The sequence below is a fragment of the Neomonachus schauinslandi genome, chromosome 13 (genome assembly GCF_002201575.2).
Source record: "Neomonachus schauinslandi chromosome 13, ASM220157v2, whole genome shotgun sequence".
In the NCBI taxonomy this organism is placed as follows: domain Eukaryota; kingdom Metazoa; phylum Chordata; class Mammalia; order Carnivora; family Phocidae; genus Neomonachus; species Neomonachus schauinslandi.
Window position 1 is genome coordinate 61,516,370 of NC_058415.1, and position 18,788 is coordinate 61,535,157.

General features: G+C 48.4%; 1 protein-coding gene across 1 annotated transcript in view; it reads left to right on the forward strand.

Annotated features, from left to right (window-relative positions):
• Window positions 1–660: 660 nt before the first annotated feature.
• The window catches only part of GALNT12 (polypeptide N-acetylgalactosaminyltransferase 12), a 36,487-nt gene continuing 18,359 nt past the window's right edge, over window positions 661–18,788 (forward strand). Inside the window, exons 1-3 of the mRNA XM_021691129.1 lie at window positions 661–1,080; window positions 12,496–12,665; window positions 17,592–17,781. Coding sequence (XP_021546804.1) covers window positions 716–1,080; window positions 12,496–12,665; window positions 17,592–17,781 — 725 coding nt within the window. The 5' untranslated portion in view covers window positions 661–715. The remainder of the gene's footprint in view (window positions 1,081–12,495; window positions 12,666–17,591; window positions 17,782–18,788) is intronic.

Sequence of the window (18,788 nt, forward strand, 5' to 3'; positions counted from 1 at the left end):
ACCGCGGGGGGGCGGGGGGGGGTGGGGGGGGGGGGGGTGGGGGGGGTTTGTGGGGGGCGGTGGTGTTGGGGGGGGGGGGGGGGGGGGGGGGGGGGGGGGGGTAGTCATTCCTTTGATCAGTTTATTGGACGCCTTTGTAAAGTGAGGACTAAGAAATGCAGAGATTGACTAACAGGGAGCCAGAGGAAGGTTTGTTATTCAAGGGATCTAAACAGTATTACGTCTGTGGTAGGCCTGCAGGCCTCAGTGACACAGTCTGGTGTGTATTAGCCTCACTGTGCCTCAGTCCCCGCATCTGTAAAATGGAGTTGATAATCCTACTACCCCTGTTAATGGACTGCTTAAGGGTCCTATGAGATAAGGGAGTAAAATTCATAGCACCCTACAGGGCGCACTCAGCCAGTATTCACTGAGCGCTTACAATATGCCAGGCGCTGAGCTGAGGGTTTTACGGCCGTCACTTTGTTCGTAATGCACACAGCCCAACGAGGAAGGTGCGAGTTCCAGCAAGCCCGCGGGAGGGGACCGGTGAAGACCAGCCACGCTCCGCGGCGTGGGGGCCGCGCTCCTGCGGGTGGGGTGGGCGGGAAGGGGGCGGGGCGCAGGTGGGGCGGGCCGGGGGCGGGGCGGCGCGGCGCTGCGGTTCCGGGATCCGGGTCCGGGTCTGCGCCCCAGCCTCCGGGCGAGCCGAGCGCTGGCCCCAGCTGGCGGGCGCATGTGGAGGCGCGCGGCCTGGAGGCGCTGCCCGCGGGGGCTGCGGCGCGGCCGCGAGGCGCTGCTGACGCTGCTGGCTGTGCTAGCGCTGGCCGGGCTGGGCTCCGTGCTGCGGGAGCGGCGCGGGGCCAGGGCGGCAGAGCCGGGACCCCTGCGCACTCCGCGCCCGGGGCGGCGCGACCCGGTCCTGCCGCGGCCGCCGGTACCCGGCGACGCTCTGGGCGCGCGGGGCGAGGCGGTGCAGCTGCAGCTGCAGGACGAGGAGCTGCGGCTGCAGGAGGAGAGCGTGCAGCTGCACCAGATCAACATCTACCTTAGCGACCGCATCTCGCTGCACCGCCGCCTGCCCGAGCGCTGGAACCCGCTGTGAGTCCGCAGGTGGCGGGGTGGGGGGAGGGAGACACTGCCCGCGAGGTCCCCGGGCCTCAGTTTCTGCATCTGTGAAGTGGCGGGGTGGAACCGGGGTCTCGAAATACCTGGGGATCGCGCGTCTTACTGAGTCTTTCTCGAAGTGGGCAGTGGAAGGGGTCATATGGGATGGGGGGACGCAAGAAAGTTTTAAAAAATGAAAATAGGAAAAAAAAAAAACCCTCAGAAATTGACGAATCTTTTACTGGGTGGTCTCTTGTCTCCTTCCCGCTTGAGAAGGTCTGTCATTCGGCTCTAAAAAAGTGGCGGGGAGGGTCGGGGCTAAGCAGACAGGTGTAAGATGAGACCCTCTTTGGGTGCTCTTCCTGGTTTCACAGCACCCCCAGTCCAGCTCTGCCAGTATGGCCTTACCTTGGTAAAACTAAGGACTCTTAGGTTTCGAGGTAGGCTCCACTTTTCACTTATCTGTGTGTGCCAGGCCCTTGAATGAACCAGGAGGGGAGGGCGCTCCAGCAGGAGACATAAAAGGTCGCTGGAAGGCCAAGTCCGAGGTTTCCCCCTCACTGGGAGCTGGATTCCTGAGCATTAGGCAGAGGAAGGCAGGAAGGAGGTAGTGGGAAAGGCTCCTTCTGGCCGAGGTCCAGCTGGGCTCACTCCTGTGGATGGTGCAGGCCCTGAGCCTGTGTGGTCAGAGGCCTAAATCCTATGAGAGCTGCTGGCTGGGTGGGTTGTGGCCCCCCTCCCCCGCCTAAGTGAGAAGGGAACAACCTGGTAAAAGGACAGACCTCTGGCCTTCTTTCTCCTTCTTCCCTCCGTTGGTGGGGATCTTCCAGGCCCCCACTTGAGCCCCGTTCTTAGACTTTGAGGAAAAGAGGAACGGGGGGGGGGGGGGGGAATAGCCAGTGGGGCAGCCTCCTGTGTGCACCGAGCACCTGCTGTTCCTCCCGGTTCCCTGGCATGCCTGCTTTAGAGGTGTGGCAAAGGTCTCAGGGAGGATAGTGACTCACCTAAGGCCTCACAGCTGGAAAGTGGTGGAACTGGCTGGGGGGGATGGAACCCTCCTGGCCCCCTAGGCATTGTGCTGATTTCAGGATTTGGGGAGCGGTGAATCCTTGGCTAGGGAAAGCATGAATACCTGCTCCAGGAGTTGCTCCCCACCCCCTTTTGGCAGAGCTGGGAAGGACTTGGGCTTCACGGTCCTCCCTATTTTCCAGTGTCTGTTCATGTCTAGCCTCATGCTTTTGTCTGAGGCATTTTCACTGTTACTACACTGTCTACTCTTTTTGAGTAGAACTTTGTTAGTGTTGGTAGCAGTTTCCTCCACTTTCCCTATCTGCAAAATAAGGAATGAGTAAAAATAACACAGCCTAGGAATTAATAAAACATCGAACACACCGTGCACTCAATTCTTCCTAGGTTTTTCCCCCCTTCCCTGTTGCCAACGAGGTACTCAGGAGGTTGCTTTTAAGAGTCAGCCAGGGATTGGTTGTAAAGTGTTTCTTTTCCGGGTTCCAGCTTCCTTTATTGTCCCAGGTTGAGAAATCTCTTTCAAACACAGTGGATAACCTGTGGGCGTATGGTATCCCGTCTCCATGGTGACACAGCTGCCCTGTGTCCTATCAGGATTTGCTTATAGATCCTGCTGTTGCATTGACTCTGGGAAGTTAATCCAAACCCAGCGTAATAAGAAGTATGAATGCCTCCTGCCTTTAATTCCTGCAGCAAGGCCTGTTGGATTATTGTTGCCTAGCTGGAGAGAAAGGTGAGCTTAATCTGTATTGCTCTCAGCCAGGCCAGGCAGTGAGGCATAACTTCAGTGTGGCCCGTAAGGTCAGGGCCTTTTATGGAGACTCACTTTTTTTTTTTTTTTTAAGATTTTATTTATTTATTTGACAGAGAGATAGAAAGAGAGCACAAGTAGGCAGAGCAGCAGGTAGAGGAGAAGCAGGCTCTCTGCTGAGCAAGGAGCCTGATACGGTGCTCGAACCCAGGACCCTGGGACCATGACCTGAGCCGAAGGCAGACGTCCAACCACCTGAGCCACCCAGGCGCCCTGAGACTCACTTTTATTATAGTTCATACAAAGGTGAGCACCTAATCAGGGTCTGCGGTTTTAGCCTGAGAAATCAGAATGGCAGAATATAAATTTATAATTGGAGTGGCGGTGCATGTGGGGGAGTCCCTTGGGACTTTAACTGATAAGCAGAGGGATGGTTAAGATCCTTGAATGTGAGACAGGGAAAGGCCCTGAGGGAGATCCAGTCTAACCAGAGAGTTAAAAGCCGTGCCCCCAAAGTAACATGCAGATCCGGGGCAGAGCTGATCTAAAACCCAGATCTTTTCTTCCCTCCTCCCTTTTGGGATGCAGGCAATGGTTTATCTATTTATTTTAATTATAAAAACAATACATGTTCACTCTAGAAATTTTGGCATATACAGAGAGGCAAAATAAATAAATAAATAAAAATCATCTATAAACCTACTGCCCCAGGAGAACCACTGTCAACATTTTGCTGTGTATCCTTTTAGACTTTTCCAGGTATAGAAATAGATTTTGAAAAATACATGTATGGGTATGTGAATGAGAACATATTCAAACATGGGTATGTACATAGGTTCACACGCATTTTTAACTGGGCTTTATACTTTCTGTGAGTCTGATAATTCACAGGCCAGTGGATTAGAGCACAGCTTTATTTCTGTTATTTCTGTTGCAGAACTCACAAACACCATCTCCTTTGAGCCAGGCAAGGAGATGGAACTTTCACTCCGAGATGGCAGTAGGCCAAAGTGGGGAGCCAGAAAGCTGGATTTGTGGCCTAGGGGAACTTTGAGAAATATTGATGCCAAGGACTTTCCCCAGAACAATTAAATAGAATTTCTGTAGGTAGGGCCTAGGCTGAGGCTGATGTGCAACTAGGGTTGAAAGCTACTGTCTTAGAGTCCGTGGGGTTTAAATTACTCAGAAGATTAAGGGTGGGTGCTTTTGAGCAAGTGGGAGAATACCAGAATTAGGCAAAGTAGGGATTCAAAACAGATGGCCTGTCGTTGAAACTAGTGATGACATCACAGTCAGTTGTAAGGTGTGTCACGAGTAAATGATTGCTAATGTGCCAATATTTGCAAAGAGTTTCAGTTTTTATAGCTCAGAGAAGCCTTGAGATAATCGCTATAATGTCATTCTTGTTTGCATTCTGAGCCATTTAGCAAGTGAGAAAGACACTGTGGAGTGACAGTGCCCTTGGGGCTGTGCATTTCCACAGGCACGTGGATGGAGATGCCACGTGTGAACATCAGACGTTCCCTGCCATAGCAGAGGGATTTTGAACAGCTGTTTAGGAAAGTGTGCCAACAATACATAGGTGTCCCTTGAATGCTTGCTCTGGTGTTAGCCTCATTAATGCTATACTTGCAGATGTGCATCTGAGTTCAGGGGTCAGGACTTGGGTGCTGGGATGGTGAAGAGTTTCAAAATAGTTCTAAATAGGTAATTCAGCAAAAGAAAGCGTGTCTTGCTGGGGTTGGCAGGAGGGAGGGAATTGGTTAGGATTTCCCTTCTTGCAGAGAGGTAGCCTGCCTGACTGTTCTCATAACGACGGTATCTTTGGAACAACGTCACCCATGGTATGGAGATTAGACTGATGTTTCTTTGCTTCCCCAACGAGGTTGTAAGCCGCAGGTTATTTTATTAATTTTTACCAGACCCATCTGCAGTTATCAGAGTAACATCCTTTCTTTGAATCAGTGCTTTCAGTCTGCAGAACATGTTAGGTTTAGTTAGTATTTTCCTGATACCTTTTTCTATCCCTTTACTCTCATTCATTCTGTGTCCTTATGTTGTAGGCATGTCTCTAAATAGCATGTCACTTGATTTTATGTGGTCATTAAAGAAAACATCCAGATTGACAATCTTTGACTTTTAACTGGTATGTCCATATATATATATATTTTTTTTTTTTTCTCGTACTTACAAGACACTTTAGGTCTGATTATTTGGATTATGCCATCTTATTTTATACTTTCTAATTGTTTTTGCTTTCCCCTTCTTTTTTTTTTTATGCTGCTTTTTGAGTCGATAGAAGTTTTTCTCTCCCCCTCTTATTCCACTTTTTCTTCTCTACTAATTTGGCAGTTCTATTGTTTATTCTTATCTTTAGCAGTCAATTTGAAAGTACATATTCAAGTCAGCAGGATCTAAAGTTAATCACTAGCTATGGACCTTCGGGTGCTTTAACATTGGTCACCTTCCTTCCCAACTTACGTGCCATTTTACTCCAGGGTTTTAATTCTGTCTTGCTTTTAAACCAACACATTAAAACATTTAAAAAATGTGGTATTTTTTTGTTTACATTTACCCACCAGGTTATCATTTTTTTCTGCCCTTCATTCATTCCTGAATGCTGGGTGGTCTTTGGATCTCAGAGAACTTTCTGGGGTTCTTTTCCTTCCTGAAGCATGTCATGTATTCATTATTGTAGAGAAAGTCAACGTTGTGAATTCAGTTTTACTTATCTGAAAATGTTCTTATTTTGCTCTTGTTCTTGAAAGATAATTTTATTTGGGTATGTAATTCTATATTGGTAGTTTGGCATTTGAAGAGAATATTCCATTGTCCCCTGACTTGCACCGTGGCTGTGAGATGTCAATCCTGAGTGAGATTTGCCGATCATTCTTGTTTCTTTGTCATTCATTCGAGGGTGTCTTTTATTTATTTAAGCATCTTAAGCATACTTATGCTCTGTGTCTCATAACTCTAACATCTAGATTTGTATTTTCTTGTTGTTCCTGGACTCTGAGGACTTTTTTTTTTTCCTTTCCTGTAAGCTGAGCCATGCATTTAAAAGATTTTTTTTTAAAGTATTTTATCGAGAATTTTTTCCAGCGGGTTTCCCCAGGCATTATAAATCCTCCATATTGCCAGAAGTGGAAGTCCTACATTTACTGGGGGAAAAAAAAAAAAAAGACCTATTTCTCTATTAGTCATAGTGCTTTTGGTTGAAAGTGACTGAAAACCCAATGCAAACTGATTTAAATATAAAAGAAAATATATTGACTTTGATCACAGAAAAGTCTGGGATGAGGACTAGGTTCAGATTATTCTGGGCCCTGGATTCAGTGACTCACCTGATGTCATCAGGAGAATGTTCATTGGTCAGACCTAGGGGGCATGTGACCTTCCCAGAGGGGTGTGTGTACGTGTGTGTGTGTGTGTGTGTGTGTGTGTGTAGCCTTGCACAGACCATGCACACTGAGAGTCCGGGAGACATGGTTCCTGAAAGAGAAATCAAAATGCAGTAACGTGAAGAAAGGAGAAAGGATTTTGGGCAGGCAAACACATCAAGGTACATTATGACCTCCCTGGCCTGTTCTGCGAAGGATATGGGTTTTTTAAAGGACATTAATGTGATAACATGAATACAAACATAAAAGAAGATGAGGGGCGCCTGGGTGGCTCAGTTGGTTAAGCGACTGCCTTCGGCTCAGGTCATGATCCTGGAGTCCCCGGATCGAGTCCCGCATCGGGCTCCCTGCTCGGCAGGGAGTCTGCTTCTCCCTCTGACCCTCCTCCCTCTCATGCTCTCTGTCTCTCATTCTCTCTCTCTCAAATAAAAAAAAAAAAAAAAAAAAGAAGATGAGGAGGCATTTTCTGCACCCATTCGTTCACATCCTTATAATACATAAACATGTATTGTGCTAGTGAAGGTTATGGTCCCCACCCAATAGGGTTGTTGAGGAGGGAAAGTGGAATAGTACATATAAAATGCTTAGCACACTGCCCCTGATGTGGTCAGCACGCAGTACATGTTATTATTACCAGGTACAGTACAAAGCATGCAGAAAATAGAGCAAAAACCAGAATTCAGCCACTGCCCTTACAAAGCCCATGAATTATACCAGAAAGTTAAAGAGAGGACAGCTCACTATGATTTAGCAGTGAATTTGGCTCTGAGCTTCCTTTTGTCCCCTAGGCAAAAGTGGAACCCTGAGTGATGTATGCATAGCTGTTCTTGTCTAATTAGAGGATGTACCACTTTTTATCAGTCAGGAGAGGGAGAATGAGCAATGCCATATAATTCTTTTATATTCCATCATAACGCCTAGGATAGGGATAGGCACATAGGAATTGTTAATAATTTTTTCAGTTAATTGATTCAAACTGAAAAGTTGGGTAATTGAATCAAAGACAGTTAATTCACAATTCTAGAAGGTTAGACTTTGTACATTTGTAAAAGTCTTTCAACTTGTCTTGATCATGCAATGAAAGTGAATTGCTCATTTTTTTTCAGCAGTGTTTGTTTTACAATCTGAACTTTTGGAAACTTACTTTAAAAAAAAAAAAAAGGAAAAAGGGAAAGTATTTTTCCTGGAAACAAACTTAGACATTCCAGAAGGATATATTGAACTTCATGAAAGAGAATGCCTTTAAGGTATGTTTAAAGAAAGAAGGAGAAACTCTATCAGGCCAAGAGAAAAGGAGTGGTCAGAGTGTGATATTATTGCCCAAAGAGGACATTGGCTATGGGAAGCTAAATAAATAGGATACAGCCTTTTAAAAGTAATCTTTCTTTGTGATTATAAAAATGATGCATGTTTATTGTAGAATAATCTTAGAATGCAGAGAACTGTAAAGAAGCAAGAATCCGCAATAATCCCGCTGCTCAGAGATCTCCATTGTTAACATTTTTGGCATATTTCTTTCTACTGTGTATTGTTTGTGTGGGAGCATGCTCGTGCACGCATGCTGCTGTTTATAGATTTGTACCCTTTTTTTTGTGATTTACCGTTACAATGAAGTTATTCTCCTTTACTGTTAAATAGTCTCTGAAAACGTGGTTTTGGATGGTGTAGTAACCCAGCTGCCCCGTGTTTCACATTTTCTTGTTAGACTGTTGGAATTGTTTATAGCTTTTTGCTGTTATAAATAATGTTATAAAGAAAAATTGTTAATCACAGGTTTCCTTTGGGGTATCTCTGATGATTCCCTTAGGTGAGAAGTTCTTCGATATATTGATATGAGATTAAAGAGAAGAGGAACATTTTGAAGCTCTGTGTATGTTTTGCCAACTGGTACCCAGCACTCTTCTGATTTAAAGGGACACAAATAGAGTACCTAGACATTCTAGAACAGTGGCCTTGGGCTTTGGGGTTTTGCAGAGCAGTGAAAACACATAAACAAAAACACTGAGGAGAGACAGACATCTGGTCCCGGCGTTATTTGGTCAAGCAGAGCTTTTTCTGCCCTCCTACTACTCTCATTCTAGAAGAAACACATTTTAATACTGAACAGTAAGGATGTGATTTCACACGAAAGGACAGTTGTTTAAATTGAATAAAACTTGATGTTTAAAAACCTCAGTTTACTGTCCTTATTTCCATTCATTCCTCCTTGGACCTGTGTACATTTGGAACTAAATTTTTGCTTTTTTTAAATAAACTCTTTATTTTTAGGTTGCACAGAAACACATTTTTTTTTTTCATGGAGTATAAGCAATTAATTATTTCCAAATCTTCTAGTGGGCTCTGACTCAGTGCTGCATAGCTTTTTCATGCACCCTGGCTGAGTCAGGGGCTTTTAAAATGAAGATACATTATTAATATGTTTATACATATATGTTTTCCATTTGTTGTAACATGTATTTGGAGGAGGGCAGCAATTTTGGTGGAAGTGGGAAAGAATGAGATAGGAGAGGGCCTTAGTCAGGGCCACTAAGCTCGAGATACATATTTTTAGAATCAGAATTGGCTCGGTGCTTGGATATACCCTTGGCAACATTAACATTTTTTTCTTCTTATTGTATTACACTTTTGATTTCGAAAAAATTCAAAGCCAGAAAAAATTTAAGAATAGCATAAGAAACTCCTGTTTGCCCTTCACCTAGATCCATTCATTATTTTGCCCCATTTACTTAATTTCTGTTTCTCTCTCTCTCTCTCTCTGTGCTATAATATTATACACATTTGAGAGTAAATTTCAGCAATAAATACCCTTGATCCTTTGTTACTTCCACATGCATTTTCTAGGGACAGGGACATTCTCTCGTGATACCATGATGTAGTTATCAAATTGAGGAAGTTTATACAATACTGGATTTTTTCAACTGTGCCAATTTTTGGAGCAGGTTTTTCTTCCTGACCCGGTATCTAATTGAGAATCAAGGGTGACATTTATTTGTTGTGTCTCTTTAGGCCTGTCTCTGTCTCTTAGGACACCAGCATTTTTTAAGAGTACAGGCCTATTGGTTTATAAAACATCTTTCAGTTTGGGCTTAGCTGAAAGATTCCTTGTGATTTATTTCGGCGTATGCAATGCCATACACTTAGTAACTTAAAGCAACAATAAACATTTGTGATTTCACATAATCTCTGTGGGTCAAGAATTCGGGAGTGGCTTAGCTGGGTGGTTCTGGCTCCGGATCTCTCATGAGATCACAGTCAAAAAAATGCTGCCCAGGACTTTCATCATCTCAAGGCTTCACTGCGGCTGGAGGATCTGCTTTCAAGAGGGCTCATCCCATGCTGGACAGTTGGGACGGCTGTTGGCTGGAGGCCCTCACCACAGAGACCTCCCCAAAGGATGCTTGAGTCTCCTCGCTTCACTGCATGGAGCTGGCTTCCCCCAGAATGGGTGGTCCGTGGGCAGGAACAAAGAGGAAACTTCAGCGTCTTAGGACCTGATATCAGAAGACTCATACTCTCACTTCTGCTACATTCTGACCCTGCACAGTGGTTTTAAAACATATCCACAAAGTTTTTGCTATCCTTCCCTTCAAAGGATGGAGCCGCCTTCTCCTCCCCTGGAGTGCGGGCTGGACTCTCCTCTGGGAAGCGCAGTGCTAAGTGACGGCTTCTATGCACTGGGCTGGAAGCCCATGATGTCCAAGGACTCAGGTCCTGCTGCTTGGGCTGCCGGGGATGCCCTCTTGCTTCACGATACCAGAGCTGCCACGCTTGCAGCCTCGGCTGACTTTTCCTCAAGTGTCCAGAGCCGGGCCTGCAAATGCAGCAGGAATAAGAATGTAAAGGTGGCTGAGAAGAGCCAGCCTCCCACAGAGTCTCCCGGAGAAGGCTGTTGGTGTGCGAAAGCCATCCCAGTGACGACAGCAGAGCCCTCTGCAGAAGCTGTCCTGACATTCAGGAAGAGGGCCTGGAGCAGGACCCTGAGAGGAAGCACAGGAGCAATTGCCCATGGCTTGTCGGAAGGAGGGCTAGGCAGGGAGGGATGGTGTTGGGATCTTTACCTGAATGCCCTGGGGGGCGGGAGCGAGCCAGAACCCTAGACAAGGGCTCTGGGCCCAAGGACCTCGGCCAGGTACACACCCTCCGGCATTCTGTGAACTGCCCATGTTATTCACCTCGCTGAGCCCCATCTCAATAAATGCCAACATAGCACGTGTTTTTGAGTTAAAGTATTAATGTCCTTAATTTTAAGTCTTTTTTTTCATATTTAAACATTTCTGAGATTTGGAGACATCTTAAAATCAACACATCCTACAGTTAGGCGACATGTGTCCTTTTAGAGATTCTTAAAAGAATGGTGTGTCTTCCAACCATTGGCATCTTAATTTTTATGAAATACTGTAGATTGGGGATATGGTAGCGCTAAGGAATCACTAGTTTTTTTAAGGTGTTTCAGCTTTATTGTGTTTTATTATAAAAAAGAGTCCTTATCTCTTAGGTCTATTGAAATATTTATGGATGCTGTGCTATGTGGGGTTTTGCTTGACACTAGTCTGGGATGGAGGGAGTGGGTAAGGGCTTAGGTGAACCAAGATTGACCATGTATTGAGAATTGTTGATGTCGGGCCAAAGGTCCCAGGACTTTCTTATAATATTCTCTCTACCGTTTGTATGTTTGAAAATTTTCATAATGAAATAAAGGGAGAAAAACCACAAAGAAATAAAGTGCATACCCAAAGGGCTTTCTCTCTGCTTTTTGCAGGACCGGGTCCCTCAATATTCAGGTCTCATCGTCCATGTCACCTCCTCTAAGAGGCCCTCCCTGATTACCTGTTCTGTGGTTACTCCCTTTCCCCCTTACCACACCCCTCAACAGTTGCTCTGTTTCGCATCCTGCTTTTCTTCCTAGCACCATCGCCTACTGAAATTACTGATATGTTTGCTTACTTGATTATTGTCCCCTTGCATGTAAGCTCTGTGGGAGCAGGGGAGTTGTTGCTGTTTTTTTAAACCCAGCACCTAGTAGGCTCTCAGGAGATATTTGGTGACTGACTGGTAAGGGCCCCCTGGTACATCGCCTGGCCCGTGGCAGACAGTTCACAGAGCTAGCTTCACTCCTCACGCTGCTACGTTCTGCATCTCTTCGATGTGCCCCCGGCCCCCTTTCTGTCCAGGCAGCCTGTCCTCTCTTCAGCCTGCGTGCCCCTCTTGCTTTGCCAGCCCACCCTTCCAGCCCCGGGGCCCTGCAGGTGCCCCTCTTGGGCTTCTGTTCCTGCCCCTCTCTGGCCATTTCTCGCTGATGAGTTCCAGGCACGGCCCAGTTCCTGGGATGACCCTGGGAGTTTGTCATCAGCTCTTGTGAGGAGAGAATTCTCTGTCAAGTAGGGAAACTTCCCTGTAAAGTAACAGGAAACCCTACTAAAGAAAGAGGAAGCTTATTGGTTCCTGTCACTGCCAGTCAAGGCACATCCCCTCACCCTAACCCCCCCGCCCAAGGCCATCACAGAGTAGATTGAGGGGTGGCGTGGGTACTCAAGGGGGGGTTAGTCAGGGTCCTCTCCAGAGCCCTTCCAGACTGTTCTAGCATTCTAGCGGCCGCTCCAGTTTCTGCGGCCAGCGCACTGCTTTTGTGAGCAGAGGCGCGCAGCTGGGGTGGTGCTGGGAGGGCAGTGAGACTCCAGCCAGCGGCCAGAGCACGGTGAGCAACACCTGCTGAAAGGGACACGTGGCTGGGGGCCCCTCCTGCAGCCAGCAGCTGCCTGCACCCTCAGGCCCAGGGACAGAAGGAGGACAGAGAGTTTGCCAGGTAGAGAAATGAGGAAAGGATGCTCCATGCAGAGGGCACGGTCTGAGCACAGGCCTGGCAGTTGGCCATGGGGTCAGAAGGGAGCAGACCGGTGAGAGAGTGGCAGTCTCCCTCCCTTCTGGTCTGCTTAGCTTGTCTGTCGCTCAAATCTGAAAATTGCTCTAAAGCTTAAAAACAGCGTCCCACCGTTCAAGCTTATAGGGTGTCATTTTAGAGTCTTTCTTAGAATCTGTTAGGGTTCCTAGTGGAACACAGGGTGGGGATGGGGGGCTCTGGAAGATGCCAGCAGATGATTTTCCATTCCCAGGAAGAGGCCTCGAGACTGTGACCGGTGTCCCCTTTGCGCCTCCCTCCCCAGCACCAGCCTGGGCCTGGTACACACGGTCCGCAGCGGGTTCTCGATTCCTGAAACTGTCTTGTATTTGCAGGTGCAAAGAGAAGAAATATGATTATGATAATCTGCCCACGACATCTGTTGTCATAGCGTTTTATAATGAAGCCTGGTCGACCCTCCTCCGGACAGTTTACAGTGTCCTCGAGACGTCCCCAGACATCCTGCTAGAAGAAGTCATCCTTGTAGATGACTACAGTGATAGAGGTGAGCCCCCGCCGTGGGCTCTTGGAGGGGCCTGGCTTTCCGTGGTGGTGCCTGGGAGGCAAAAGCATGACTTCGGAGGGGTGGAATGTGTCTGGGCAGGACGGGCTTCCTGTGTCCCCCTGGGCCCGGCCCCTGCCCTCAGGGGGCTCCAAGCCTGCTGGGGATGCACGGGTGCTGACAGCTCTACCACATGGTGCTGCAGGAAGATGGGGCACTCGGGAATAGGGGCTGACCTTACATCTTGGAGGGTGAGTAGTTTGTGGGCAGCAAAGGTGGAGGGAGGGCTTCTGATGGAGGCACAGAAGGTGGGAAGGCTCAGAGGCACAGTGTCACATGAGTTGTGTAGGATCTGTAGGTAGTTCAGGAAGGCCAGAGGAGCAGCTGCTTCAAGGGGAGCAGGCAGAGGAGAGAGGTGAGACATGGGGAAGGGTGCAGGCATTAGACATGAGGTCAGACTGGGACTTTGTCCTGAGGGCAGGGAGACCAGAGGTGGGATTTTAAACAGGAGAGCAGTTTTGCACTTTGAGGGATCCCTCTAGGCCCAAGATACCTGTGGGTGGAGAATGGTGTACGGGGGAGCTCTGCGGGGAGGCCAGGGACTGTAGAGGTGGCCTAGGTGAGAGATGGAGGCTGGGAGTCAGGTGGGAGTAGAGGGGAGGGGTGGGGAGGGGGAGGAGGGACATTCGAGACATGACATCTGCAGGAGCTGCAGGCTTCTGGCTTGGGTCTCTGGGTGAGTGGTGGTGCTGTCCCAGAGCTGGAAAAGCCACCCAGGGCAGGAGTGACAGGTCTGGGAGAGGAAGGGGGGCATTTGGCTTTGGATGTGTTGAGTTTGAGATGAGATCAAAAACGGGCAGCCCAGGGGTGCTTAGGTGGCTCGGTCTGTTGGGCGTCTGACTCTTGATTTCGGCTCAGGTCATGATCTCAGGGTCCTGAGATCAAGCCCGGCGTCAGGCTCTGTGCTCAGCAAGGAGTCTGCTTGCGATTCTCTCTCTCCCTCTCCCCCTTGTCCCACTCTCTCTCTCTCTCTCTCTCAAATAAATAAATAAATAAATAAATATTTAAAAAAGGGGGGGGCAGCCCAGACAGGAGAAGAACTGAAGCCAGGGAGAGACATTCCATTGAGAGGGTGGCTGGCGTCCCTACAGGCCTGACCAGTGACCTGGGGTGCAGCAATTCACATGCAGTCCAGGGCTGCCCTGATTTATTCAGTGAACACTTTGTGAGTTTCTCCTGTGTGCCAGGCACTGTTCTAGGCACCAGGGATTCGGTGGGAAACACAAGTCCCTGCTCTCATAAAACTCACATTCTGGTGGGTGGAGGTGTGGGTGGACATGGTCAATGAACATGTAAAGAATAATATAAGACAACACAACACAATGTAAAATAGCATAGCATAATGACGCAGCAAATGTAATATAGCAAGGTGGGAAGTGCTGTGAAACAAAGTGGGAGCAGGAGAGTAAGTGGAGCTTGGGCACAGGCCCTCCGCTAGCTGGTGGAGGGCAGGAAGCCTCCCTGAGGAGGTGGTTTTAAGCCAGAAGGCGGGATGTAGAGAAGGAGGCAGCCCAGCAGCCGCAGGTGCGGGAAGGAGCTGGGGTGAGCAGGCATTCCTCAGGGCCGACCATCGGCCGGTGGGGAGGCGGCATGGGAGACGGGGTTGCAGGGGTGGGCAAGCCAGGCCAGTAGGGCCCTGGGGGCCACCATAAGGGGTGTAGGCTAAAATAGGAGCATGATGGGAGCCGTCTGAGGGCCATTGAGGGAACAGGAAGGTCACTAGGTCTTGGGGTGTCTGCGCTGCCCCATGGGGCATCGCCGATGGATGGGGGGGGGCATCGGGGCTGCTGTGGCCATGCCCTGTGCCACGTGACAAGCTGAGTGAGGGCAGGCTCAACTGAGGGGACATGTCAAGGCCATAGCCCGTTTCAAGCCAAATTACCATCCCTGGGCCACGCATAAGGATAGCAGCTCCTGCTTCCTGGGCATCTGCTGCTTCAGGCTCCGGGCCTGGCCTGTCGGACTTCAAAGCCCAGAGTATGTGTCCTAATTGGGGGGTGTGTTTGGCTGTTCTCACAGAGACTCAAAATAACAGTGATTTACACGGGATAAAAATGATGTCTCCCACATCACACATCTTGCGTAACTGTCTAGGGCTGGTGTGGCGGGCTTCACAGCGTCAGGGCCCCAGTTCCTTCTGCCCTGTAGCTCCACATTCTCCAGGATGTTGTGCTGCCTTGGCTGCATGCTCCAGGCTGGTTCTTCACCTTCTGCTCGCTCCCATTGGCAGAAGGGTTTCCAGGGGCTGGGAGCCAGACCTCGAAGTTGCCCTCATATCCCACTGAGCAGAATGGGGTCACTTGGCCACACCTAGCTGCAAGGGAGGCTGGGAACGGGAAGCTATATGATGAGTGGCCGTGTGCACCCACGGAGAGAGCGTGTGTTTGGCCTCAGCTGGCCTTCTCCATGACAGTATGCAGGCCAGGCTGGGGCTTGATGCAGAGTGATGCTCACCTGGCACTGAGTTCTGGGGTCAGGGCACCTGGGCCTGAGGTGAGCTTTACCGTGAACCTGTCATGGCACCTGGGACAAGTCACTTGTCTTTTCCGAGCCTCGATTTCTCATCTGTGAATGGATTTATCCACACTTATATCAGAAAGTGGTGAGGAATAAGTGAAATCGTGCACAGGACAGAAACCCCATGTCAGCCGGCATGCAGTAGGTATGCATCTCCGTTTCCTCTGGTCCTTTCCTCCCAGGGCTGTTTTAAATCGGTGTTGGCACTGGTTCTGAATCACACTGCACAAGCATCCCAGCTCCAACGCTTTGTAGCTACAGCACCTTGAGCAAGTCCAGTGTCAACCTTGGCCTTGGCCCCGTAAAATGGGATAACAGCTCCTACTTCATAGGGTCATTGGGAGGATTGAGAGAAAGGTGGGTCATGTGCTAGGCCAGTGCCTGGCGTATTGTTAGTGTTTGTTAAATGGTAACTTGTCCTTTTATGAAATATTAAAAAACTGTGGAATACTGAAAACATTTCAGAAATGCATTCATTCAGGAGCAAAGATCAGATTATTTATTTTGTCCTCATGGGCTGGAACAGCTCCTCAGCGGGCAGGGCTATGGGATGAAGCCCTCCCCATGCAGCTCCATTCTCTCAAAGATGCCAGTGTAAGGCGCCGTGGGGCCGAGGCTCCCTCCCCGTCGTGGTAACTTGTAGAGTGGGCAACATGCCTGCTCAGCCTGTAATGAGATAGGAGCCCTGCCCTGCCCCCCTTCCCGCCGCCCTCTCTGCGTGTCAGTCTGAGCTGGATGAAGGGGTGTCAGCGCCCCAGGGCATGGGAAGACCGTTCAGACAGACATAAAATTGATGCTGACCAAATCCATAAAGAGTGCAAGGAGGCTACACAGGCATTTCCTTTTTTTCTTTCTCCCCCCCCCCCTTTTTTTTTTGCACCTGCAATTTCGTGTATGTTTACTGGGCACTGCCACTAATTAGCTTTGCTTGGGAAGTCACCTCCTTTATTTGTGCTGTCAGCTTATTTGCAGTTATATTTAGGATTGAAAAAAAATCAACCAATGAATGCTTTTTTTTTTTTTTTTGAGTGTCAGGAATATTTAGAGAAACATTTTTACAAACAATGAAGCAACCTAGAACAGTTCATAAAATTTCCCCTTTTGCTGGGGCACCTGGATGGCTCAGTCATTGGGCGTTTGCCTTTGGCTCAGGTCGTGGTCCTGGGGTCCTGGGATCGAGCCCCGCATCGGGCTCTCTGCTCTGCAAGAAGCCGGCTTCCTCTCCCACTCCCCCTGCTTGTGTTCCCGCTCTCGCTGTCTCTCTCTGTGTGTCAAATAAATAAATAAAACTCTTTAAAAAAAAATTTCCCTTTTGCTGATGATTGAGGACTTTCAGACAAAGCCCACATCAACATGGGTAGATCCTCTTATTTTTATTTTGCCTGATGGGTTCCCACCCACCTCACGTGACCTACGGAGGGGTGTTGAACCAGGGCCTCCAGTCCCCGTATGTGTGTGGAGTCACAAGTCCTGGGGCCAGGTAGGGCACGACCTTTCAGCTTTTAAAGCCTCATTTCCTCTTCTGCAAAATGGGATGAGCATGTCCTCCTGACAAATTTTGGATTTGTTTCACAAGGATGAGAGATTATACAAGAAAGCTCTGGGAGGCAGTGTTAATTAAGCCTGAGGATTCAAGCCAGGGCCACCGGGTTAAAATCCTGGCTCCTTAGCACGCTTGTTCTGGGACCTTGACACATTACTTAGCCTCCCTGGCCTCAGTGTTCTCATCTATAAATGGGGATCGTTGTAGTGCCTACCTCATGGGAAAGTTAAAAGGCTCACGTGACTGAGAGATAAATCCCCTAGACAGTATTTAGCACAGGAGGCCCTCTGGTGTGAGCTTCCATTATTATTACTATTACCATGTCCAGTGAAATGTGTTCCTGAGAAAATTTACGTTAACATACATATAAATAAAATTTGTTAACTTAATTCCACATAAAATTTTATAACATATTACATAATTAACATAAATAAACCAAGTTTATATGAAGCCAATTTTTCTGAAAAATTGTGGTTGAACAATTTTTGTGTTCTTCATTTTTAAATGTTCACAAATCAAGGTGTGATGTATTTTTGAGGGGGTAACAGCTTTGTTGAAATACATCCACATACCATATGCACCCATTTCAAACATACAATTCAGTGTGCATGTGTTGTGAAGCGGAGCATTCCAGGGTTCTGGAATTCCTCCGCCCCAGCCTCCCCTGACCTTTCTGCGGGCACATCCCAGGTGCAGAGCAAAGGAGGCTTCTGTCTATTCAGTTTTCTTTTTTGGGGATAGCGAGGCCCCGGAAGGACATGGCTCGGGATGTGTGACGGTGACCCTGCTTGCCTTGCTTGCCTCCCCAGAACACCTGAAGGAGCGCTTGGCCGATGAGCTGTCTGGGCTGCCCAAGGTGCGTCTCATCCGTGCCAACAAGAGGGAGGGCCTGGTGCGAGCCCGGCTTCTGGGCGCTTCCGCGGCGAAAGGCGAAGTGCTGACCTTCCTGGACTGCCACTGTGAGTGCCACGAGGGGTGGCTTGAGCCGCTGCTACAGAGGTGAGCGTGCAGCCGGGGCCCCCACATGGTGCAGAAGCAGAAACTTCTTACCTGGGCATAGGGAGCTGCCGGGCGCCTGGGTTCAGATGCTCCTTGGGCAGTCCTCTGTCACTGGGCATGATAACAGTCCGTGCCCCACAGGGCTGCGGAGGCCATTCAGTGAACTAATACACATACAGTCCTTAGAACATGCTAGCATGTAGGAGGCCCTATGAGTGTTTGCTTTTATTCCTACTTATTTTATGTGTTTAGTGTGGAATACCTTAGAAAGTATGATCAACCAAGAAAAAAAAAAAATCAATCCTATAGAATTGCACTGCTAAAGAATATTTTGGTGTATTTCCTTCAAGCAAGGCTGTCTTATCCATTATACCCAGTGCCTACAATGCTTAGGACCCATGAACCTTTAACAGACCCACAAAAATGTTTTTGCAGTAATTGTTTTTTTCAATCGGAAGGAAAAAATGAGTATCAATAATGACTGTACAGTAATGAATTTAGCCTGGATGGTGTTCGTCCTTATCCAACATAGTCGTAAAATATGGTTTTAAATATATGTATATTTTATGGAGCCATGAAAAGTCATAATACAGTCCTGTCTTCAAGGGCATGTCTCCTGCTGTCCCACAGTGTCTTACCTTGACCCTCCCAATCTGCCTGTCCTCCAAAACTACAGTCGCTGGGCCTTTTGTTCTCTTCCCTCTTTCTCTCCCTACTCTCCCGATTCTGCATCATAGCGGTCAGGAGCTGGGCTGGCCAACTCGGAGTTCTTCCAGGTGGGGGAGGAGGGGCCAAGGTGGGGGGTCTGCATTTGGTCCCTCCCTGTGGAGCTGGCGAAGGGTCGGAGGACCAAAGTCTCTGCAGTTGGCAAACTGCTTTCCCATGGCCTCTAGCACTTTGGTTGCCGGAGTCTGCCTGGAAGAACTGGGGACCCACTTGCCTCCCTTCCTGTGTGAGACCAGGCTGTCCCCTGCTCTGCCACTTCTGCTGTCCTTGGTCTTGTCCCC